At 43.4% G+C, this 25850-nt stretch overlaps 3 protein-coding genes and 1 long non-coding RNA gene across 9 annotated transcripts in view; 2 read left to right on the forward strand and 2 right to left on the reverse strand.

The window, feature by feature from the left end:
• LOC115574089 (NACHT, LRR and PYD domains-containing protein 14-like) overlaps positions 1-25850 on the forward strand; it is a 915401-nt gene that overhangs the window by 152034 nt on the left and 737517 nt on the right. The gene's annotated exons all lie outside the window — the stretch shown is intronic.
• gje1a (gap junction protein epsilon 1a) lies at positions 7161-16427 on the reverse strand. Of its 4 annotated transcripts, XM_030405380.1 has the most exons (5): positions 16319-16354; positions 16160-16220; positions 14651-14833; positions 13332-13529; positions 7161-11552 (listed from the first exon to the last, which is right to left on the reverse strand). In XM_030405380.1, the coding sequence occupies exons 2-5, from the start codon at positions 16187-16189 to the stop codon at positions 11355-11357; spliced, it is 609 nt and encodes a 202-aa protein (XP_030261240.1). In that variant the 5' UTR covers positions 16190-16220; positions 16319-16354; the 3' UTR covers positions 7161-11354. The 4 variants fall into 4 exon arrangements, with proteins under 4 accessions (XP_030261240.1, XP_030261238.1, XP_030261239.1 ...); XM_030405378.1 differs by lacking the exon at positions 16160-16220 and having other exon boundaries at positions 16319-16427; XM_030405379.1 differs by lacking the exon at positions 16319-16354 and having other exon boundaries at positions 16160-16304.
• Positions 18499-25850, forward strand: part of vta1 (vesicle (multivesicular body) trafficking 1) — a 50746-nt gene continuing 43394 nt past the window's right edge. For both annotated transcript variants that reach the window (XM_030405354.1, XM_030405355.1), the window contains exon 1: positions 18499-18689. In XM_030405354.1, the coding sequence (XP_030261214.1) occupies positions 18599-18689 (91 nt within the window). In that variant the 5' untranslated portion in view covers positions 18499-18598. The remainder of the gene's footprint in view (positions 18690-25850) is intronic.
• LOC115574126 (uncharacterized) lies at positions 21346-22679 on the reverse strand. Of its 2 annotated transcripts, none has more exons than XR_003982421.1 (2): positions 22417-22679; positions 21346-22133 (listed from the first exon to the last, which is right to left on the reverse strand). It is a non-coding gene; the product is annotated as an uncharacterized LOC115574126 (long non-coding RNA). The 2 variants fall into 2 exon arrangements; XR_003982420.1 differs by having other exon boundaries at positions 22363-22679.

A 25850-nucleotide genomic window follows, 5' to 3' on the forward strand; every position in this document is an offset into this window, starting at 1 on the left:
GGAAGATAGATAGATAGATAGATAGATAGATAGATAGATAGATAGATAGATAGGTGACTAATAATATAAAAAGGAGGAGAAACCTGGGGAAGGACAAAACAATGTGGACAGCTGATGGTTCGGCCTGATCTCCCTGAGTTTGTGTTTAAGTCCAGTTTCTGGTTCGGTGTCTGTTGAGTTTCCCTGATCCTGCCCACCGTCTCTGCTCTCATGGTGACATCACCTGTATCCTCCCCTTTGTGTCTTGTTAACCTGCTTTACCTGAAGTTAGCTTCGTTAGCTTCGGTAGCTTCGGTTCTGTAACTGCTTCAGGTCTAGAACGGTCCTGTCCATCATCATGTCACCTGGAGTCCATCTTGTGTCCAAACACGCGGTGGTCAAACTAATCCACATCCTGCTGTCAGCTGCAGGTGTGGTCCAGGTGTGACCAGCTGCTCCTCCAGAGGTTAGCGTAGCTGCTTTAGCATCAGCGCCAATCAGCTACCACAGTTTGAAGGTGATTTATATTCATTTATTCATTTGTTTGTGCAGCAGGTTAAAATGCTGTTAGCTCGTAAAATCTCCAGTTTTTACACCTGAACACTCAAATAATTAAAAGAATCATTAAAACTCTGCTGAGCTGTGGTGTTACCTCCTTAAAGGTGCATTACGTAAGAATCTCTTAAATTCATTCTCACAACAAATAAGCGTCAGCAGAGTAACCGCTACCTGCTGCTGACTGTCATCATCATTACTGGAGCAGGCTAGCTGGTTAGCATGTAGATATCTAACACAGTACAGAGACTTCACATCCTGTTTGACCCTGACGATTGCTGACAGGACCTGATGAGTTCCTCGTGATGTGATTTTCTTCAGCTCCGTCTTCCCAACAAATCCTGCTGAAGGCTGAGATGCATTTTCAAGATCTGTGTACAAACGTCGTCTCCTGTGAGCGGCTGCAGCAGCTGCAGGTAGGCGACGCGCAGATTGAACTCACATCCAGGAGTGGGATAAAGAAAAGCACTGATGGTCTTATCTTCTGCTAACACCTGCGCGTTGTTTCTTTCAGCAGCCCGGCAGTTCACTTTGTGTGGATTAATGCAGCGTATCATTAAATGTCCAGGTTTCCTCCGACACTATAGGAGGACATCCTCTAATCCTGTGAGCCTGCAGCCGATCAGAGCAGCGAGGAGAGAAAATGTGAACAAATATCAGAAATGTGCTGAATTCTGATATCTGAAAACACACAAACAACTTGTTTTGGTTTGATTCTGTCAAAGTGTTTCAGCTCCGACCTCCATCATCAGACTCATGACTGCACAACAGGGGAGGAAGCGAACATAAACTGCTCTGAGGTCAGTCCGACCACACACACGTGTTTTGTAGTGACTCAGCTCAGGTAGCTTCAGCAGGATGACACAGGCGCTCACCGCAGGATCAGAGTCAGTTATGATTCATGAGGTTTTATAGCTGCACTCAAACCAACGGGAGCCAACTTTGAACCCAAAAAACATTAATGATGTTACAACACCTGAGTGTGTGTCGGACTGAGCGGCTGTTTGCTGCTCCGTCAGCTCCTCCGTCAGCTCCTCCGTCAGCTCCTCCGATCGTACGAGATGAGTGGATGTTTGTACAGCAGGTGGAGGAGCAGGTGGTGTTATTACAGACAACATGGCTGCCAAACAGCTGAGCGCAGTTTACAGAAGCCAGAGAGTCGAGTGCTCCGTTTTCTAACTTCTAGAATGTGTAAAGTCGTGGAGCACTGGAAAATAAATGTCTCACGTGTCCCTCTGGGCTTCCGTAGCAGTGTGAGTCACACCACTGGATGTTTCTCAGCACATCTGGAGACGTTTCCAGATGTTGTTTTATTTCTCATCGTGATCGTGGCGACAAAAACAGGATGTCTGAACCCGACCAGAACACAATCACAGCGTTCAGTTCAACATATCGGTTGTCAAACACTCTGCTGACATTTACTGTGCTGATTGTGTTGGAGATGATTATTGATAAAGACTCATTAGACGTTTGGAGTTAATGTATGTTATATAAGAAGCCATGAACCACTTTGATCTCACTGTGCTGGTGATCAGGAGTCATGAAATCTGGTTCTGGTGTCTCGTGTCTGGTGCTGCTGGACCTCTGTGTTTGTTACCGTCGGCCGTGTTGATCACGCCCGTCGCCTCGCTTGATGTTTGACGTTCATTAAAGGAGCAGTCTGTAGCGCAGAGGCAGTCAGGACGATCAGGAGTTTTCCCGACCGGCTGATGAATTTGCACGAACTGACCCACAGATTATTCTGAGCGGCTGTGAGACGTACGCGGACGGTACTTGGACTCATTGTTTAAATTCTCTGTTCTACTGAAAGAGAGTGAAGCTGAAGTCCAACCAATATGTACACCACGTGCTCCCTCTCTGGATCTCAGTCCTGGTTACTCTGCACACTATAATTTAATTAACGGAGAATTAATTTAATTCTTCTTATTCAGGCGTTACAGAACTTTAATGGTCACAAATGAAAAAACGACCTGCAATTGAATTTGTTTGTTCGTTCTTAGATTAACATAGAATGCAGTGAAGCATCCTGTGAATGGGAAATGCTTTTATCCAATGAACCGATTGCAGGTGAAGTCTATTTACAGAACTGTAGGGGGACAAACGAGCGGCCCCTCGTCTAATAGCACGACCCTACAGATAACCATATGCGTCACGCAGAGACACAGCCAGCGAGTTGGAGGAAAAGTGCAGGATGTTTGTCAGTCGAAGGATTTGTGTGGCTGCTTGTTGTTTTACACATGAAAGGCAAGAAGAGGAAGGAGAAGAAGAAGCGGATGCTGGAGCGAGATCAAACATCAGAGTGCTCGAAAATTACGGATTTATTCTGAAATCGAGCGTCAGCGAGTGCTGCAGGTGAACTGACAGATTTAGTATTTCCATGAAGGCCTTCCTAAATGTGTAGACTTGTCTGTAGAGATTAGATTCTCTGCCCGAGCCCAAGTTGACCCGACCCGGGTCGATAGTTCCACTATCCTCGAGCCGGTCGGTCAGAATTTTCCCGCTCCTGGTCTGAAGTTTAGGAGAAGAAATGTTAATGAGCAGAGAAAGATCCTCATTGGCTGATTGTTTGTTTTCTGCCTGAACAAACTAAATAAACAAACTGACCTTAAAGGACAAACACACTTTATACTGTTTCACTGTGTTTACATGTGGCGGACCCTGCCACCCGTCCAGCTTCAGTGTGCTGGGACTTTATTTTCCTCTGAGAGTGAAATGTTTGTATTATGACCTCATTAATATTGTAAATATTACTAAGCGCTCCTTTTCCTCGTTAGATGAATTTCTGAGTATTTTGTACGTTGTTACCTGTTTATAATACGAACAGTGAAAATGTGATAGCTTGTTTTATGTATCTCGCTCATGTATTCATTTTGTTTTTAAGCTTTTCTTGTTTTAATCTTGTTGTTTGGGATGAAAAATAAAGTGTCTTATTGTTAATTATGATTTTATCGGGATGTTAATGGATGTTTTCTAACGAGGTCAGTCAGGCTGGGTGTATATATTACCGTCTGTAATATGAGATGTAAAACATCATTACGTTTACAAAGATGGAGGAGTTTGGTTCAGTTCTGATGTAACGGGCCACCTCGTGAGAAAAAAGCAGCAGAACATTTAATGAAGAGTAAAATAACAACCGAGACATCAGGACGAGGTTCAGGCTCAGTGTTCTGAGACAAACTGGACCACAAATTGAACAGAATCACATTATTCCCAGAGAGCGGGTCGGCCCGGAGCGGAGAGCTCGGCGGTACAGTTATGAGAGTTTATGACCCGTTTGGTTTTGAAATGAACCCGTGACCTGAGACCCAACAGAGGAACCACCAGAACCGTCTGACGTTCTCTGGACTCATACTGAGGTAAGTGTTTTCTTTGGTCCAAACGATCACGGAAAAACTTATTGTGTTCTGTTCGTTCAGGTCCACACGGGTCAGGTCCAACTGAACCGTGGTTTGGAAACGAAGTGAAGTTTGGAGAGCAGTTGTGGTTTGGAGGTTTGGGAGAATCCAGGAGCTGATGGGTCCAAGACCACCCACCTCCCTGCTGGTTCAGTTTTACATCTCGTCCCTCCCACAGAACCAGAGCTCATCCCTTCATTCGATGATTGGGCCAACAGAACTGGTCCGTCGTTGGCCTCGTCCACCAGCTGGGATTCACTTTATACTTTTATCATCTTCTTCTTTTTCACACGCTGCGTCTGAAGGAGCGAGTCAACAGCTGCTGACTGAAGACAACACTTGTATAAACTTTCGATAGTCACAATACATCTTATCTCATTTTACTTTGAAAATCCTCAGGGATCCTTGTATCCAGACTTCCTGTCACTTGAAGACTCGTTCACATAATCGTCCTGGTGAAGTCCGTCAGCGCCGAGAGCTGTCCAGATCCACGAGAGGTCTCAAGTGGACCTGATGACTCATACTGTCACATTGGTTTATATAAGTAATTATATAAGAATCACCCATTTATATCGTACGTGATGGACAGTCCAAATGACTATATTAACTGTTAAAGACATTATACATTATATAACACAGTGACTCAGTGAACAGTGTTAAACAGGAGAAGGTTCATTCTGCTAAGAAATAAAGGAGCCACTTCACTGAGAGCGTTCTCAGCTGAAGGCTTCATGTGGAAATATAACATGTACAGTGTTAAAGATGAAACTCTCACCAAAATGCAACCGAGGCTTTTTTCATTAATGTATATGAGTCAAACCTGTGTTAAAAAGCATAATTACGACAAAATTATTAAGATTTACTGTATTTTTGTTTCCAGGTCAAACTCATTTTCAATGGGAGTGCTACGGGCACTTTTACGATAGCATCAAAATCTCTCTGTTTAAAACAGTAAGAAGTCTCGACACAACATGAAACTTTGCTGGTAGTATCACCAGGGTCTCTACACATGAACACGAGCACTGAGAACATTGTTGTGTACACAGAGTTACTAAAAAGAAGGTTTTTGAACAACTCACGTTAGCAGTAGCTTGTTCCGCTCGCCGCCGTCCTGCCAGTGGAGAAGTGTCGATCTCAGAATGTGATGTAACCTGGAGGACAGTTAAGGTGGAACGCTCCTAAAGCTTAGTTCATATAAATGCAGGATAATTTGTTGTTTTGTCGTCAGTGAAAAACAATATTGACCTTGAAGTTGAAAAAAGAGCCTCATGTAAGAAACAATACTAAAATCAAAAGCTGGAAAAGTCACGTGAGATCTCGCGTGGATAGTTGTTGCTGGAAGACAGTAGTTCCACCTTAACTGTCTTCCAGGTTACGTCACATTCTGAGATCGACACTTCTCCACTGGCAGGACGGCGGCGAGCGGAACAAGAACACTTCCGAAAACGAAAATACAGTAAATCTTAAAAGTGCCTTTTTTGTCGAAATTATGCTTTTACACAAAGGTTTGACTCAAACTTTAACAAAAAAAGCCTCAGTTGCATTTTGGCGAGAATTCACTTTCGCTCCAGGAAACGAAAGTTTTCCTGTCTAACTCAGCAGAACCTGAACACATCGTTATCACCTGATGAGTCAAGAACCGTTCAGAAACGTCGTCTGGTTCAGAACCTGCATTCATGAGACTTGAGGTGGAATCTTCCTCTCAGATGTGACGCTGTGATGATGAAGAACATGTGGATGGAGTCTGTGAGTCCTGAGACGTCACGTAGCTGCTTCTCTTCGCTCTTTGTCCTTCCTTTCTGTTCGCCTTGTTTCGTGCATAAAGCTCAATATGAATGAGTGTAATGTGATTTATGAGCCCTGTCAGTTACAGTGGAGTCAGGCTTTGTTTACTGCCGAGCAGCAGCACACATGGAGGGTGTTAATGCAAAGAGTCAGTCTGTCTCTCCAGACGTTCACTGACTACCTGTAGCCTTTAATTCATTCATTAACACAAAACTGTGGCTGCTTCAAACACACACGTCATTTCTGTGACTCGTCGTCTCTCAATCAACACGAAACAGCAGACAGACGTGAGGAGCGTGCGGTCACAGACGAGGTCATCTATTAAACGTCTCTTCATGTTACGTTCCGTCTCGTTCTCAGACTTCCTTCCTCTCCGACTCTCTCCTGAAGTTACACACAGACGACCAGATGAAACTCAGCGTTACCTCGAGGACACTGGAGGTTTGTCACGAGACGATTAACGTTGATATTTTATCACAACAGTGGTGTCGTCTGTCATCATTAAAACACAGAAATCTGTTAGCATGTTAGCATGTTGGCACTTCCTGTTCCCTCGCCTCAAAGTCTGTGAGTTTGTTGAATGTGTTTTCAGTTAAATGTGTGAAATAATAATGTGTGTAGTACATCATTAATGTCCCACAGTTTAATCCTGAAGCTCTTCATGAGTTAAAAACAGTTAGCGGTTGCTAACGAGTGTCTGAATGAGACTACAGAGGTTGTCGGGGACATTAAACGTCCTCACAGCGAACACGGAGACTCATCTACTCACTAGTCCGTCTTTACAGGCCACTTTAGTTACACACTGTTCTAACTCTGACTTTACTACTTGTACATTGATCAGTTTATAGAAAACCTGGATAGTAATTGTGCAGTAAGACTCTTAGTGGTGGTGACGTTTCAGTCATGTGACCGTGATGTCGTCTGTTTGTAGCCTAGCATTAGCTTCTTACTGCTACACAGTTCATTTAGCTTCACGCATCACAGAGTGGAGTTCATCTGTGGAGATTATCTGGATCAACAGAACCTGGACGGGTCAGAACCTTCAGATTGTTTTCTGTAATAATCCAAACTACAGTTCAATAATCCCACAGAGGAACCAGAGTGACGCTAACTCAGAAATAATAAATGTATCCTGAAGGTGGCGCCACAACAAGATCATGTAGTCTTTAATCAGCTGTGTACGGTGGCCATTTTAGGACATCTCACCTTCAGCTTGTCAGGCTCAGCTCAGCAGATTTATGTTTTAGCTTCACTTTGACACTTAATGCTATAATAATGTGCTTTTATTATCATCCACAGCTCTTACTTTTGGCAGCTGCCAGCTACTCTGAGAGCTGGACATATTGATCTGTGATGCTATTAGAACAGTCACACGTGGCCTTCAGTGATTAATGACCGTAAATTCATTTCAAATCAGGACAACAACTCAGTCAAGAAGGAGACAAAGACAATTATCGGACATTTTTAATCAATCATCTCAAGACAAAAACAGATAGGAGAATAACTGGTCACCTGAACGTAGCAAACACAACAGTTTTGTTTCAATGTGTATGTGTTGGTCATAAAATGTGCCTCTTCTTCCACACAGCTGCGACGTGACGGACGACGTGACGGACAACGTGAGCTCACGACGGAGACGAGACGACAGCTGATGAAAAGTGAAATGAGTCTTCGCTCCATTTTAACCTTTAACATTAGTAAAAATCAAAGATATAAAAAATGAAAGATTAATTTTAAATGTCGTGTGCGATGCGTCGTAGTTGATCGTTTTTCCACAAATTCCCCTGAAACTGGTGGTGAAAAGAAGCATCAAGACGTGTCAAAGATACGATCCCTGATTTTCTCAACGTAACCCTGAAACCCGACGTACAGAACCTCCCAGCGCCACGCTGATGTCTCACAACACAGGTCGGACCTCAGCGGCGTTATCAAACAAATCCAGGAGTGTATCTTTAAGTTCTGCATCAGACCAATAATAATAATCATCATAATAATAATAATAATAATAATATACTTCAATCTCTACAGTAATTCACCAGAATCTTATCAATGACTCAAACTTGTCAAAATACACCATCTGCTCTCCAAGTTACTAACTAGAAATCAATCATTCCAAGACAGTTAACCACAGCGTCATGTACAGATCGGAACCAGTTCTTTGCCAAGACGAGCCAGTAGAGTTCAGCCCGGAGAAGAAGTTTGATTATGAGAGTGAACCTGAGCAAAGTTATCACGTTATGAGGGTTTGATTCAGCCTGTTTCACTCCTGACGGGTCAAACACAGCAGCCTGCAGCAGCCCGTCGTGTCTGGAGCATCGCTGTTTCTGACGCAGTCGTATAAAGAGTGAGAAGAGTCTGAGTGAGGGGCGGTCGGGAGATGGATGGGTCATATACTGGACTATCCCGCCTGACACCAGGGGGTCCTTCCTGTTTGCTAGTTGACCATTAGTCAGGGAAGCAGAGCATTATAGTGACTGACGACACCGACAGACAGACTTATATTAGCTGCCTAAAAGAAGGCACACCAAATAAATCTGTATCTATTCAAGTGTACGTTATATTTTAAACATTTCTGGTGCTTCACATTGCCGTCAGACAGCCGCAGAAAGCCCGACCCAAACAGCTGATCTGTGGTGTTGTACAGTGCTCGACAGTTGTACAGTTGAGGGACTGTAGTGACAAAGGAAAAGGCTGTCTGACGAATGTGAAACACCAAAAATGTTCAAAAGATAGAGTAAAACAACAACTTAAACATTTCTTTGTTTGTAGGTGTGCCTTCTTTTAGGCAGCTACAATGCGTCTTGCTGTCGGTGACTACTGTCGCTACGATGCTCTGCTTCTCCACTCAGAGGAGGGCTGATGGTCACCTGTCATGTGAGCTGCACAAACTTTACCAGACCACAAGTGTTTGACAGAGTTAGTAACAGTCCAAAAGTTGTAATACATCGAGTGTAACAGATTATTTCTAACTTCACCACTGAAGTCACTGACGGAGCTGCTGTGTTTGACGAGATGGGAGTTGTTTAATTGAATCTACATTATTAGCCTTCAGATTGTTTAGTCACGTGTAGAGATGTTGATAGCACCAGCTAGCTAGTTCATCCATCCATCCCCTTTAAAAAAGGTGGTGTTAGAGGCTTGGTGGTGTAGTGATAAGTCACAGGCCTCAGCTGGAAACAGGATAGCACCAGTCAAGTGTCCTAACTAGCTTGGTTGCTGGTGACATATTTGCAGCATCGAACATTGCTTCTCTACTTTTGGACTCTCTGTGTTCACTACTTTAAGGTAAGCCAGTTGGATAATGCGGTGTTAAGACGGTTGTCTGTCTGTAGAGAGATTATCTTGGATCAGGGCTTTATTCCACCAAATGGCCCCAGATTGATCAAACCCATTTAAAATCAAAATTCTCCTACGTGAGCTGAACAGCACAGATGTGGAGTTTTATTTCATACAAACGAGGCTGTAGTCTTGGTGACAGAACTTATAGAGGCAAAATTTAAAACCATCCTCCACGAACATACCAGAACGCAGACGAACCCAAATTACAGGAGTCACGTACCTGTTTCAAATCCTCTTAATGCCTGTCAGACTGACCAGGCCTCTGGCAGCGTGGGTCGGGACCAATCGGAGCGGTCCCTCGGTGCTGGTAAAAAAGCTTATCTGAGGCTTTAAAAGGATTTGAAATGAGGGTTTGATCCACTTTTGTCTGGTAATGCAATTTTGTACCTGAGATGATAAACAGATTGCTGAAAACTTCATAACAAAAGTTGGATGGATGTCTGATTAAAAAATAAAACATTACAAAACATAAGAGGTAATCATTTTCAAAATACAGACAGTGACACTGAAGGCAACATTACATAAAGTGTTATGTAGTACTACAAGCTATGAAGGGGGGGCAGACATGGACAAAACTCAACCATCGTGTCAGATATCTTCACCAAGTTCTGCTTCTCATCCATAAATTTAAAAGTTATTACATCTTATATGAGACCAATAGGGTACTGAAACTAAAAACTTCAAATGTCTTCTCGACTCCTCTGCTGAGTTTGTCCACGTCTGATCAGAGTTACACCACACAGACCTCATCAGCCTCATCGTGGATGCTGAGACATCCAGTTTGTAGGACTGCGTTAAAATCCAAGCATGAAAAATTGTGCAGTTGTACTTCAGACTGGCAGTTGTTGATACTTAAAAGACATTGCAACTTGTAGTACTGTTATATATTTTAAATATTTTCATTCCAACACATTTGTTTACCCAAATTTAAATAATATTTATCATTGATCCTTCAGACAATACATTTCTTGCTTTTTAGATCATAACATCAACCCCCCTTTATGTTCATTATTGTATCTTAGGGTTGATCTTTACCATCGAGGAGAAAAAACATATTAAGTGATGGTATCTTTGAGTACATTGATGTGTGAAGATGCATTTGCACCTCATGGAAGTAAACTGAAACATTTGTTTTAGCATTCCTGGTGCGTGACAGCTCTTCTCCCTTTGACAAGTCAAGTTATTTGAGACTGACCAAGCTGAAACAGACATTTGATAAGTTGAACGGCCTCATCAAAAGTCCACAACAAAGTCACGGCGCTCATGTTGACCGAAGGTCAGATTGTTGCCGGAGGCGTAAAAACAGACGAGTACTGGAAGCGATAACTGTCACACATGGGAGTGTCAGGAGCAGAGGCACCTGCACTTCACTCGCCCATGGGTAAAGTTACTGGATCACAGTTTTCTTAAAAATGACAGAAGTGATAATCCATGGCCAGCTCTGTAGTCTGCCTGTCATATTTGATCAGCACCATGAAGGCAGTCTAGACTGTTGTGTTTATCTGGACTGTGCAACAGAATTATGTGACTAGCTAAATGATTTGCATTGTTGGCTGTTATTACATTACATAAAGACGTTGTGCCTTTTATAGAGCTGATTGGTTCCACTGTTGGAACTCTGTCAGTCAGTCCAGAGAGGATTCATCAGATTTGTTCGATGAACTGGAACATTTAATGCACACCAGGCAACAAAATATGCACAGCTACGGCTTCCAGTATGTTTCTTATGTAATAGTGTCAGATCTGAGGTAAGACTGGGTACAACTCCAAGAACAGGGTTTTTAGGGACCCTCAAACTGTTATGGGCCACCAGGTTTGTGACAAACTAAGCTTATCTTGTGCTCTACTGTGACCATAGCCACAGGTTCTAGTAGCACCCTGAAGTTGATGCCTGCCTTTCAGTCATCTTGTGGAAAAAAAGAGAGCCAAAAATCTTTCTATCCCATCCCCCAACGGTTCAGAGTCAGAGGTACGTATTCTCTGGCCACCACGTCCTTACAACACCCTTGGACACAGCCAGTACAGACCCACTGATATCTGAAATACAACTAGGGATGTACTCTATAGTTAAGGCCAAAAAACTCCCAGAGAATATTTCAGACTTGCCAGCTATGACGTCGCACATTCTCAAATCTCTTGGTGCAACTGACTCACGATGGACCACAGGTGAGGTTTTGCTCTCACGTTAGCTTCCTGTTTGATAAAAGTCCAGCAGCAGCTAACCAAGAGCCCAATAAAAACTGGCAGAAAGTGTCATATATTTTCACCCTTGGTCATCTTACGTGTGCTTGTGTGTATGCGTCATTGGTTGTTGAGATAACCGAGCCGTCGGCAGAGTATCTCAAATATCTCAGCAACACAGAGAAGTATGGTGATCACAGTGAAGGTGTACATGGCACTGAGGAAGATGGTTTTCTCGAAGTGTTCAGGCACCATGCACTTGGTCACATTAAAGGTCTTTTCCAAAGCGCTGGCATCACACATGTACAGCGGGTGGACCTGAGGAACAGAAAAGAGAAATGTGGGGTGGTGATACTTTCATGATTGTCGAAACTTCCAAGCCCTTAATTACATCTCTGTTATATTCTCAGTCAGTACTTGCGAGCTGTACTGTACCAATCCCAGTCACAGGAAGCTTGTAAAGTTTTGACACCAATCAGCCACAAAATTAAAACTACGACAGGTGAAGTGAATAACATTGATTGTCTCGTTACAATGCAAGTTTCTACTGGTGGACCTCGGGTCCTGGAATTCATGTGGATGCCACTTGACATGCACCACCCATCCAAACACCGCTGTGGACCAAGTAGCCGGCTTCATGGCGATGGCAGTGGAGCCCTCAGGACAACGCGCCCTGTGACACCGCAATAACCTCTCAGTGATCGCCCAATGAATGTCACAAAGAGCTCAAGGTCTTGATTTGGCCTCCAAATTCTCCAGATCCCAATCTGAGCACGCATCCGTGGGATATGCAGGAAGGATTCTAATCCACAGGACTCAGTGGATCTACTGCCAATACCCTGGTGCCAGATGGCACAGGACAACCCAGAGGTCCTGTATCAAGAACTCAACTGGTCAGAGCCAAGTCCAGTCCACAGTGGGGCCTCCGTGTCTTGAACTTGTTCTGGCATGTCTCGTGGATGGCTGTTTAGATTTGGATCTAGGTAGTTGGAGATCAGGTTGATGTCTTGAGCTCTTTGTTACATCTTTGGGTCATTCCCAGGTAATTTCTTAGCTTGGCAGATCAACTTTACTCACATCAACTGTCAGTGGTTTTAATGTTGTGTCGGATTGGTGCAGTTGGTACTGTGCAATATTCTCAGTCTGATTACACTCAAGTCGGGATCGACCAAGAACTTGTTAGCTGTATCAAGCCTTTACGAGCCAAGAGCGACAATTCCACAACTGTCAAGGATTAATTTAAAATATAGCCATCTTGATCCATGTTGACACTGCAGCGTTGACAAATAATTCATCAATACAATAATGTCTCAAACTCCTCCTGGCACCTCATGCCCGAAGGCATTCTTTCCAGAATCTGGGGTGCTGTGCCGGTTTTCTGAGGAAAATAAAGTCATTATCATGTTCCAGGAATCTTCTTGAAATGTAAAAGTTCAGACCAAAGCTGGTGTTACTAATGCCAGATGGAGTGGACACAAGGATTCATGGTGGACCGTACCAACAATCCATCTCTTTGGTCGACTAAAATGTATCTTTTTGTTCATTGCTGACAGGAGCATTGAACAAGCGCCAAATGGTTCCCTGCTTTTAAACTACTTGGACGTTTATTCCCCCATCTTTAAATGTTACATTGGTAATATGTCTTCCCTTGATTCTGTCTGTTGTTGTGAAATCTCTCAACAGGATGTCTCAGAACTTTACAAATGGACTAAGCAAGGAAGAACTTCCTAACTTTTGGTGGGGAACCATCTTGACAACTGCACTGATTGAGGTTTCTTAAAAGGGTGGCATACTTTACAAAGTTCAATATTTTGAGTACCTTGTTCCAGTGCATGAACAGAAAGTAGCTGATGTGATTCGGGGACAGTAAAGGGTCTACCCTAGTCTAAGGTCTTTAGAGGTGTTAAAAGGAACCCTTGACCGTGAGCTTTGGTACCCCAGGAGGAACTTTATCAGTGTCCTGGTGAAACGGGAAACCCTTTTGTCACCATCACCAATACAGTGAGAAGGAACTTATAAATGGATGAATTCATGACTGTGACATGGACAAGCACTCTATTGGTACATCAAGTTTTAAACAATTATACATATACAGACCTGGAAGCCAAAGAGGTGACTCTGTAGCCAGAAGGCGATGACTTCAAGAATGATGCGTAGAAGAACAGAAATGATGTAGAAGACGGTGTAGATGGGTCGTTCGAGGATCTCTTCCTGGTCAATGTTCTTGCAGGCTGCGTAGAGGTGGAACACCGCCCCAGGAACTAGCACTGTTACCAGCTGTAACGCCCAAAACACCTGGAGACCGCAGAAGGAAAACAGAATATTTAATGCAGGAGTCCTGACAGGTATTTTAGAAGAAAGCAAGAAAGAAGAAGGAAAAAGTTGTTGGAGTGATAATAGGAAGGAAAAGAGGTTGAGCGGAGAGAGACTTGACACACTGGTTTAAAATTGTCCATCCCGATAATGCAGATAACCAAAGATGGTATTTGTGTCGTTTGGTAACTGAAGCCGTCAGGAAGGTTTCAACTCTACCAACTTGTTTTTTCTACCAATATGGAAAAGCTGTCATGCTGAACACAACCTGTCACTGTCTCTCAGGATGCCTCAGGTAGAATAATCTGAATTTATGATGCGGCTGCAGCTATCAGCTTATGTTATTGTAGCGTACTACTCAGAACACACTGAAAGGACTGAAATGGTTCTGTTGGAGGGCTTTGACCCTGTGTTATTTGGTTGATTTGGTTTGATTGAGTTATATGCAAAACTGTGGTGTTATGGTTCTGACTTTTAAAGCTGTGGTTATACCTAAGCTGACTGTTAGTTCTCTACATCAGTGGTTCCCAACCTTTTTTCCTTGAAGCCCCCCTTGCCTGTGTCGAAGACAAGCTAGCCCCCCCCCAACCCCAACCCGCATACACTGAAAGAATAAAGTGATTAATTACAAACTTTTACTTGCAAAAATAAAGAACAGTTGTAGGTTTTTGCTCGTATTCTCCTTGGTTTACAATGTATATAGATACATTTCTTCTTTTTTTGTGTCATCAGATGTATCACACACAAACACACACACACAGTTTACCTACCTACCTGCCTACCTCATGGGGGTGTTGGTGATAAATAGCTTAATGAATTTAAATGTGGACCAAAAATACGTTCAATTTGGATTATACAGACTTTAGATTATCCAGTTGGGTGTGTTATTGGGATTTTATATATTTAATGTGCACAAATATAATTTTGGTAACCTCACAACCTCAGAGCAGACAAAGTTGTGCGCCCCCCCCTGCGATCTCTGGCGCCCCCCTAGGGGGGGCCCGGACCCCAGGTTGGGAACCACTGCTCTACATGATATCAGTAGTTGTACCGGTACATCTCCGTGTACTTCAGTTGTACCTTTAGTTGAGTTTAGTCTGTACCTGAGGTGTTATCGGTCTGAACTGGTTGTAGCAGTACAGGTTGAGTTCTCGTCGGTCTGGATCGCAGCTGAAGTGCAGAGCCTCATTCCCATAGACGGCGAAGCCAAGAACGCCCAGGAAGAACATCCGCACCGAGCCGAAGAACAAGGTGTGGAACTGGCCTATCACCGTAGGAGGCCTGAGCTGGAACACACACACACACACACACACACACACATAAATGCACATGTAAGTGAGGTGAACAGCACACGAACAGGTCCAATTATACAATCCAACACATGAGACAAGGACACACTCAAACAAGCATTCACATTTTCATTGCACAAACATGCAACACACCAACGTGCATGGACACGCACACCCACACACACACACACACACACAGTCAGAGACAAAGAGAAAATAGCTTTTGTCAGCCAGATGAATGCTGCAGCACAGCGGCTCGCTGAGGCCCTGAGCTCTGAAGGCTAAAACAAAACCCATTCAGAGGAAACATTTCCCGTCTCCTCTCTACCTGCTCTGCTCTGACACCAGCACTGAGTCATGTTTACCAGGAAAAAAGGCTGAAAATGACACTCGCACAAAGCAGAGAGCCATTAGGCTTTCAGATGTGTCACTCGGCTCCATAAAGACGGAGGTAAAGGGAGATGGATTAAAAAGCTGACGATGAAAACAGATCAATGTCTTTTCCGTTTTGTAAGCCTTTCAGAGGGATAATTGTTCTGCGTCGCCTCTCTGTAACTGTCAAATCCTGAAAGGTAAGAAGTGTCAGCGAGCTGTGTGGAGAGTGACACAAATAAAACGCCCCGTAATTAGTCTTTGTGATCTACTTACGCATCCTTCATAGAAGTTTTTGATGTAGTTTAAAGACATGGTTCGCCTGTTGGTCTCCCCTGTTTAATTCCGGGGCTGTTCTGGGCCTCATGGCCCGGCTCGCTGCTGGCACCAGTTAAAGGCCGCCAACAGTCCGGCTGCAAAATCTCCCACTGACCCCTCTCTCTCTCTCGCTCTCTCTCTCGCCCTGAAAGCCCGTGTCAATGCATATTTTTTTTGCCTTTTATCCCTCCATCAATTGACTCGCTCAGTAGAAAAAGAACAACAGGGACAGAGGGGCCAACAATGGGCCGGGGGGGTGGGGGGATGTGGTCCCTGCATTATAATCCCTATAGAACTATGTCAGCGAAAAAACCACCTCCTGTCACACACAATGCAGAGAGAGAGATGGCAAACATGCAACAAAAATACAAAGCAGCTCCCGGCTTGCTAAAGGAGCTCCACTCAACTTCTCTTATTTTACAGTTTGTAATATTGAAAAGCACCTGTTAGGATTGAATAACTGTAATAAATCATCTACTTTTAAATGTGATCAATCAATCAATCATGTATTTATGGCCATTAAGATGACCTTTTTGACACAAAACTCAGGCTACTTATTGGTTTTTGTGGAGTTTGTGGACACATGACCAAATCACAAAATAAAAGTCAGAAACAAGAGTGATGACAACACACCCTGCACTGCAAATACTTCTGGAAGAGCATTGATGGAGCTGCTGTCGTCCCAAATACAGTCCTGAGCGACCAGCCACCAACACAGAAAGAACCCCCGATCAAAAGTCAAATCCCAAAAGCCAAAATGGACAAAGTGAAATAAAATGGAAGTCCACACACCAACCGTAATCCAGGCGGCGTGTTGTTCATTCCCCCCTCTTTTTCCACTCAGGGATCCTAAACTCATGCCAGTTGCGGGACCTTGCGGGACAGAACGCAGAGTCAAGCCAGACGGAGTCGACATGTGGCACGTCCGCTCGCAGCTTTCAAAATAAACGCAGGAGCTCGACGAGCTGAGAGAAAACTGCTGAGAAACATACGGAGAGTGTCAGCAGGGTCAGCGGAGAGGAGCCACTGAGAGGAGGAGCTTTATACTTCATACACTTCAGGAACAAAAGAAACGTGGACAATAAACTCGACCTTTTGTGATTAAAGTTGACCTTCTGAGACGACAGCGAACAGCCTCAACAAAATAACTTGTGTAGATGAAATGTTGAAGCTGTAATTCAGAATCAGCTTCAGTAACAAAGACATTATTTCTCTTTCAGCTCATGAACACAGTGTCGCTGTCAGTATGAGGCCGAAAACTTCATATGATCAGAAGGAAAACCCACAAAAGCTCAGGAGAGGTCAACTTTATTCTCAACACTTCTTTCTTGAAATGCATGATGAAAAAGGAAACTGCAGCCTGTCATTTTGTTTCTCACCCCTGATTCTCTGATCAGAATAAATGAGATAAAAGTCATCAGCTGCTGGAGCTCGTCAGCACTGACACAGTAGAAAAGAACAATTAAGAAACGCTTCACTTCACTTTGCTGTATAATAATAATAATAATAATAATAAACATGCTGTGCAAAGAAATCACAGAAGTCTAAATAAAAAAACTGATTTGGTGTTATCGACATGTTTGTAACAACAGACCAAAGTTAGTTTAAGTTTTTGATCATCAGACCTCGTGTTCACTCGAGCACCAGAGAAGAGTCCGTCCCATAAACTGTCACAGTATTATCCTGGTGGGGGGTGCATGCTTTTATTTTGAAGTATCCGTCCTGTAGCTTCCAGTGTACGCTGTACTGACCCGGTCTTACTTGATCCAATGTTGGCAGCCAACTTGTGGAGGCTGGTGCCGGCCGTGTGCCCGGAACAGGACGTCCAACACCTTGGCTCAGACTGAAGTGATGGCGTCACACTCACAACATGACAGACAGATCTGATCTGAAGTCAGCTGATAGCTCACTAACTAAATACCAGAACAATTAAGACTGATATGTACAAGATAGTGATAGAGAGAAGAGGATGCAGTTATTGATGACTGAAAGAATAGATGTCTGTAATGTTCTGTTCTTTTCTCTTCACTTATATGTGTTGAATGTGAAATCTGATTATTGTGAACATGTTCTGATGAACTTTACTGGACCGCTCCTGGTTTTGTTGACCTCAGACTGGAACTGCCCGGCTCCAAGTGGGCTTTACCAAATACTCTCCTCAGGTGATCGGGTCAGGTTTTGTCTTTGATCAGGATTGGATGGGTTGGATTTTTTTTCTCTGCGGTCTTGAAGGTGGTTTGAATGACATCCAGATGACTTCAGATAATATTTGTACAAATTACAACCAATTTATTAATTTCTTCTTTTGCAGGTAATTACAGAAGTTTTATTGGAACACATGTTGAAGTGGGAGGCCGAGGCTCAGAATGAAGACCAGTCGTCGAGGTGTCCTTACATGTGTGTCACTTCAGACGCTAACGCTGTTAGCTCAGCAGCTACAGTGAAGATTTCAACTTGAAAAAGGTGTAAATAACGTCTCCTCGGATCAGTTTGTGACCTCAGGTCTTCTAGGGACTGAGATCTCAGCAGACGAGCTGTGTGAAGGCATCTGATGTTGATGTCTATGTTTTTTATGTTGTAAACTAGTTCCCAGCTACTTCAGTTGTTTAAGGGGACGGGTAATGATATTTTTGGGTGAACTTTTCCTTTAACATCTCTGATTTTGGTTTCATATCCAGACAAAATGTATGAAGTTGTGTTTGGAGTATCTTTGTGTAGCATATGAGGAATTTCCCCTTTGAATAAAAACAGTTGTTGTACTTTGACAAGTTGTCTTTGTTCATGTTATCACCTTCAGAATCCATCTATAGTTTTATATAAATACAGTGAAACAAACAACACTTTCTTTGTTTAATCAGAACCTTATTACATGTCCAGTCTGAGTAAAGAAACTTCACTCTCATCAATCCAGGAAGGGCACCTGAACAGCTGCTGACGTCATCTGTCCCGAGTAGGCGGCCGCTCCCATTGGACAAACACGCGGAAGTGAGTGAAACGCTTGCTAACAACAACAGAGAGGCTGCTCTCACTGTGATTCATGTGTTTTTGTCTCCCGGAGGGTTTTTAACGGACATGGCGCTCCCGGCCCAGCTCAAACCCATCCAGCACCACCTGCGGACCGCACAGGAACATGAGAAACGGGACCCGGTCGTGGCTTACTACTGTAAGTTCGGCTAGCTGGCTAATGTTAGCCGTAGCTTCTGTTAGCATCCCAGCTTTGTTTACCTGAGCCGACAGCTCAGACTGTGTTAGCTTAGCCTCCAACTTTAATTTAAATTGAGATTTTGTACATAAATGAGTCGCAGATAATGACTTTGTTCATCATTTCATCGTGTTAAATCATGAACGAGCCTCCGAGCTGCGGGTTTAAATCGACCTGGACGTTAGCTAGTGACATTCCTGCTGTGTTAGCCATGACAGCTCAAACTTCATCAGCCGGCTAACGTTTCCTCAACGTCATGACACCTGTAAGTGTCTGAGATCTGACTGTAACATTCACTCAGGCAGACATTTTGTGTCTGTAAGTCACCTGCCCTGATTTTAACCTGCTAACTGCAGCTACAGTCAGTCACAGTCAGACATGTAGAAGTTCTCCAGTGAGGTCCAGAGGTGGTGGACGGTCACGGGAGGTTCTGGTCCAGCCTGATTCTTGTGACTGTGTGTTGGCAGTCTGGCATGGCTGGCTCAGCTGTAAGGAATGGGCTCCACCCTGCTGCCCTGTCAGATCACCTCATCACTATCATTACATCACATGTTTATGACTAATGACTTTTTACAGCACACTGTGATTTCTATTTACTGTTTGAATCAGGTCCTCTGTTGCAGTCTGTGTGAGGAGACACGTTCTCTTCAGATGGAGATTACTTTGTTACTCTAGTGTTAGTGGTACATTACTTATTGTGTTGATAGTAAAACAGGTTCTGATGATCCAGATAATCTCCACAGATGAACTCCACTCTGTGATGTTTGAAGCTAAATTAAATGTGTAGCAGTAAGAAGCTAATGTTAGGCTACAAACAGACGACATCACGGTCACATGACTGAAGCGTCACCACCACTAAGAGTCTTACTTAACAATCAACGTTACTATCCAGGTTTTCTATAAACTGATCAATGTACAAGTTGTAAAGTCAGAGTTAGAACAGTGTGTAACTAAAGTGGGCCTGTAAAGACGGACTAGTGACAGTGTTTCCCCCAGGATGGAGTTGTAGCAGTGGAGGTGAGTGTTCGCCCGCGTTCAAAAGCAAAGCGCAAAATTTGCTAGGAGGTTTCTGTGTGTCTGCCGGTACCAGAGGGGCTCTTTAGGCTTAAGTACATAACAGTACATTTGTGCACAGTAATGAACAGGGGAAATGTCTGTCTAGCTTACATATGAGGTGTCTCAAGCTTTAGGAAAACACACTTTTATTACAATACAATAATACAATTTTATGTTGTAGAAAAAAACATGTAAACATCTTCAGCCTTTGGTCACCACGCACTTTATTTCAGACATTTAAGTGAAAATCATTTAAGAAAAGTCACAGACCCTGACACCACAGACTAATCCACTCTATAGACCATATTTACATGGCAGCCATTTTCCTCTGACATCAGGTTCCCTGTTGGAGGCCTGAATGCTGGGAAAATGTTATGGTGCTTTTTCTACATATAAATGTCAGGAATCTGACACATTGTCGTCATTTTACCACTCACCGATTGATCGACAACTGAAATGGTGGATAGTAAAAATCTGTACTTCAAGGCAAAACAACATATTAGTTAACCCGTTAGCAAACGTTAGCATTCAACCTCTTTCTAGTTAACCGTACAATTTGATTGCATCCAGTGTTTTAGTTCGAAGTGCGAATGAATGTGTCCAAGCTGTGTGTTGATATTTTTAAGTGACTGCTTTTCAAAAGGTTTTGTTGAATGCTAACGTTAGCTGATGGGATATCATACATGTTGTTGTACCTTGACATATGGCCGATGTCCCTCTGGATGTTTACTTTCTTTTGTATTCTCCAGTGAAGTGGTGAATCATGACAGTTGGTTGCGTTTTCACTCTACAAACATTTTCCTCTGACAACACGCTCGAAGTAGGATGCTCAAACTGTTTTCAAGAGGATATAATGTCATACTGCTGTGTTCCAGGTGTATATTACCAATGCAAATATGTTGAAACCTGATATCCGACTCGATGCCCCTCCGGATTTTCACTATCGTCTTTATGTTTCCTTTTAATCAGGAAGTTGTGAAATGATAATGATTTTTCATATTCCCTGTTTATTTGACTTGACCTGGAACACAGCAGTGCATCATTTCAGTTTCCCACCTCCAGCATGACGTCAGAGAAAAATGGCCGCTGTGTGAATATGGCGTGGATTTATACAGAAGATCTAGATATTGAACCCAAAGATGGAGCCCATTCAGTCCAATGGTAATTACCCGCCTTTGGACACAAAGTATTTCCCTTATTATGCTTGTTAGATTAAGAATTGATCCAGCTAACATTGTCTGTGTAGCAGAAGCCTGATTTAGCTCATTAATGACACGTTGCCTCATCACCATGAACAAACACGGTAGTTTATTTGGACTCAGTCCCACAAACTCTATCCTGCGGCCACAAACACACTATAGCACCAAAGTAGTTTGATCGGTGCTCAGCTGTTTGGGGAGCTGCGGTACGTTTGTCTTGTAAATCAAGAGTTTTGTTTTCGTAGGAACAGATCGAGTCATTTAATGAGAGCTGTCCACCTCATCTTATGTAAAGACCAACTCTGCTAACAAATTACACGCTTGAATAAAATTCAACATTTTCTGTCGGAGAGAAGGTGTGATTTTACACAACAAATCCCATTTATTTTATTAAATTGAACATGTGACCATTGTTCATCATCTGGTTATCTTTTCTCCTCCGTTAAACAATTTCCTGAGGGCGAACCTCTGCCGCTTGAAAATACATGTCTGATTTTATCCAAACATTAAAATCCTCTGCTGCAGCCGACGGTCAGAATATTAAAACTGGTGTGTTGAACTTTATTGTGACCATAAATTACAAGGCTGAACATTCTGATCAGGACAGAAACAGCGTGATGGTTGTCTCTGTAGGAAACAAGCTGCTGTTTTTGAGCGATTTCTTTAGATTAACAGTGGAAGATGTACAGAATTAGATTTCTACGCGCGTGACATAAACAGGTATACATAACATCAGTTGTACGGAGCATGAAGTAGGTCAAACTATCTGAGATGACTTCTGATTGATGATATGGAGTGCTCAGGCTTCAGTGCAGCAGGGGTCTGCGTCTGACCTAGTTGAGCTTTGACATGTGGAGCTGCTGGAGTCGAGATGCACATGAAGAGGTATAGAAATGAAAAGAAAACAAAAAAAAACAACGCTGTCAGATCAAAACCCCGCGTCCTACGTGCTGACAGAGACGCGAGCCTGCTTCTTCTGACAGCCCAGAGAAAGTTTGTGTGACTGGAAGAGTCGGAAGTCTTTACTTGATAAGTGGCATTTTGATTTCAAGTCATTTTGTGGCTGCTCACCAAGTGACTCGCGGTGTCATTTGGACAGATTAGACACCAGCTGGTGTGAATTGAACTGATCCACCGCTTTACCAGCAAGCTGTTTTTGTTGGACAGGACAGAGCTGTGTTATTAACTGCATGAACAGGCGACTGAATTAAACATGTTTTCTCTGAGCTGATGATGGAACAGACATTTCTCTGGTGATCACAGCAGGTATTTTAACCCAAACCCTGATGTTTTCTAACCCTAACCAACTGGCTATTGTGTCAAACCCAACCAGAGCACAAGCACAGTGTTGGGACAACAGAGAAATAGAGAAAATTCACCGTAAACAAACGTAAAGGTTTGTTGGTGGTTTTGTTGGAACGTGTTTTGCTGACCCTTGTTCTGGTGTTTGGGTCGGTTTGCGAGCTGAAGCACGAGCAGACGATTCAGGATTTGTTGGGGGATGTTGGTGAAACTCCAACTGTGTACGGTGTTAAAGGACTTCAGGTTTGTGGTTCTGTTGTGTGCCAGCCCGACCCGTCACACCCGGTCACTCCCTTTTCATCCTGACCTCACAGCGTTAGTTTAAATCATTCACCTCGGTGGTGCTGATTGTCAGGAGGCTCCGTTTGAGGATTCCTGTCGTGTGTTTGTGTTGTGTTCATTTCTTGAGTCTTTGATGTGTTTGGAAAGTTCCGTTCAACCAATCAGAGACTCAGCAGGGCTCATTACTGATCCCTGATTGGCTGCAGATGACTGAGGGAGAGGCAGAGGGCCAGCTGGGAGGTGTGTGTGTGTGTGTGTGTGTGTGTGTGTGTGTGTGTGTGTGTGTGTGTGTGTGTGTGTGTGTGTGTGTGTGTGTGTGTGTGCTCTAACAGATGATTAGGTTTCCGTTTCTCTGAGGTGATGGATGCTGCTTGTTTCTTGATGATCGGATGATTGTAAATGTGTTTTTTTGACCGTGTGTGTTCAGACTCATTTTCACAGAGCTGTCGGTGGTGAAATCAGACATAATGACAAACGTACGCGTCTTCATAACCTTCATGGAACAAGTTTGTGAGCTGACCGGGCCGTGCTGCCTCTTCCCAGCATGTTTTTTTCATATTTTGACAGTTTTATTGATGAAACATCAGACACTTTAGACTTGAAGCACTGAAAGCAACCTATAAAAACATTGCAGAGAACTTGGCAGGGCGGACTCCTCCATATTTACTTAATAAGTTGCGTTTTAAATGGCATGACAGCCTCCTCAAATCATTTCCTGAAGGTTAAAAGCAAACAGAGTGAGCGATGGTTCACTTACTGTGAGGTTTCTGCTTTATTCTGAAGTGGTCGCTGTAAATAAGAACAAATTCTTGGCAACGCTTGAACCGTTTACTGTCGATGTTTGAAGAGGATCTGAGCTGCAAATTGATGGTCGGACACTTTCCACTTCCATCGGTCCAATAATACTTCCATCCTCAGATAAAGTTTAACATGTTGGGGGTCATGTTGATGATGCCTGAACCCTAAACAGGGCAGGGTGCTGTAACCATCTGGTAGTGTTTAATGTGTTTGTGTGTAGGTGAGTAATAAGGCTCAGGAGGGTCTTTTTCTTGTTTATTTCATGAAATGAAATATGATATTCAGCCTGGCAATTTCATAGTGCTCCTTGTAAATAATGAATGAAGTTACTGCTGCTGAGCCTTGTGTAGAAATGCACGCTCTTAATTTGGAGAGGTTTCCTGCTGCTGTGTTATGGCTGCAGGTATTTAATCACATGTATAAATAAACAGATTATTTCATTATGTGAACACAGTCAGTGCAGATTACAGACGGTGAAAGAGGCTGAACGATGATCCTCATTGTAGATTAAACTGTTTGTTATGTTCTTGATTAATCGATGAGTTATTTGCTCTGTAACGTGTCAGATGGATCAGGCAGATGCCCCCACATGTTTTGAGCGTCGAACTGTTACTGTACTGTGTGTTTCCTCTGACGGGTGCTTGGTGGATAACAGATCTGGGATCAGGGAGTCGGGCTGTTATAAACAGGACGGAGCTGCTCACACTGTGAACGGTGCGTCGGCTCAGTTGGCGGCAGATAAGCGGTTTAACTTTATCTCAAAGTGAGAACAAGCGTTTCTCATTGATGTTTGATGCTGTGCGATAGAAGTGATTGACAGGGCTTCCTGGAAGGTGAAGAATGGGAATTGATTTGGATTACTTCCAAGTCTCTCCGCCTACAAAAAGGCGGTTCACATGGACGTGGTTTGTTGTGGAGGCTGCAGGAGGCTGACGGGGATGTTTGGCATGCAGCCACAGTGTCTGCTGAAGTGGACCAGTGATCCAGCCAGACCACTGGAGGTCAGCAGCACCATGCGTCTGGGTGGGCCTCTGAGCCTGACTGTGTGTGTGTGTGTGTGTGTGTGTGTGTGTGAGGCCATATGTTGACATGAAGGCAGGAAGCTTTACTTGTCTGACTGAGTGTGACTGTGAGAGAGAGGAAGAGTTGTGGAGCATCAACATGATGGGCGAGGAGAGGCGAGGCTGCGTGTCCTGCCAACAGTCGTGCTGCTCCATAGAACAATGTGATGAAGTGTGTGTGTGTGTGTGTGGTAATTACAGGCATGTTATCACTTTTCACTCTTCCCAAAACAAATTCAAGCTCTCACTAACTAACTGAACAGATGGTTTCAAATCTGGCCGTCCAGAAGAGTTTGGATGGAACAGATTGGAGCCCAGTCAACTCTGACCGAGCTCGACTGTGTGATATATTAAAAGTCTGGTTATATTTTTAAAGTATTGTTTAGAGCATTTTGAACATTTTTAAGGGGGGCAGATGTTGTTGTGTGAGTCCCTCAGTTACAGGGAGATATTCAGCATTATTACCTGAATCTGCAACTACTCAAAGTAAATGTTTAATTATATCCGTCACCACGGTGGAGACGAGGTCGTGTGGCTCGGTCCTGCTCAGTCGTCCTCCTGGATCCTCCACACACTGTACATATATTATATTGTCATATATTTGTATCAGATATTCTGTTTTCAGTCTCCTTGATGTTTAATAATCAGCACGAAGCCTCAGGAAAAAATAACGGTCGGCCCCTGCTGCCTGTCACAGCCTGATGCATCTTCTTCTCCTGCAAAATAGGGTTCCTTTTAAAGCCAGATTCATGAGCCACACTGTAGATCCTCCATCAACATGCACACACACACACACACACACACACACACACACACACACACACACACACACACACACACACACACACACACACACACACCGCCCTGCTGCTACAAATACCCACTAGAGCACCAAATGTGAATAATGTGCTGCTGATAATGTCCCCAACAACTGCACTATTTCCTCCTGTGTGGGATTTAAAGCGTAGCGAGCAGCTGCTGTCCGGACTCACTGAACCTTTTATAAATGTGAGAGGTGTTTTTCAAGATTTACATCATCAAACGACAAGAGAAATCCTTTAAATCCTTCAAATTGACCAGTGAATGAAAGAGAATTAGACTTTATAATTGTTTATTGTTCAGACTGTCATTGTTACTTAGAGTCTGATTAGTGAGATCAGATCAGATGAGTTCAGAATGACACTCAAAAATTAACTTTCTTACAAATTGGATCTTTAAAGGCGTCACGCTGAACGAGCTGTTTCTTTATTTGTTGCTCATCAAGAGAACAAACATGGCAGTTTATTACACACTAATCTCTCAGTCTACTCAGCCTCTGAAGCTGAATCAGATGTCGTGCGTGGTTTTTGTTTGACTGGTGATGTATTTTATCCGTCAGCCGGCCTCAGCTCTACATCAGCAGGTCTATCTAAATTAGCCTGCTA

This window comes from Sparus aurata, chromosome 22, assembly GCF_900880675.1.
Source record: "Sparus aurata chromosome 22, fSpaAur1.1, whole genome shotgun sequence".
Taxonomy (NCBI): Eukaryota; Metazoa; Chordata; class Actinopteri; order Spariformes; family Sparidae; genus Sparus; species Sparus aurata.

Bases quoted from the DNA above. Each gene is read 5' to 3' on its own strand.
- gje1a (XM_030405377.1), bottom strand. From the start codon at position 15,523: ATGTCTTTAAACTACATCAAAAACTTCTATGAAGGATGC. The intron at 13,530-14,650 runs GTACAGACTAAA...TGCGGTCTCCAG, and splicing joins TCAGACCGATAACACCTCAG to GTGTTTTGGGCGTTACAGCT. The intron at 11,553-13,331 runs GTCTGTATATGT...TCTGTTCCTCAG, and splicing joins GTCACCTCTTTGGCTTCCAG to GTCCACCCGCTGTACATGTG.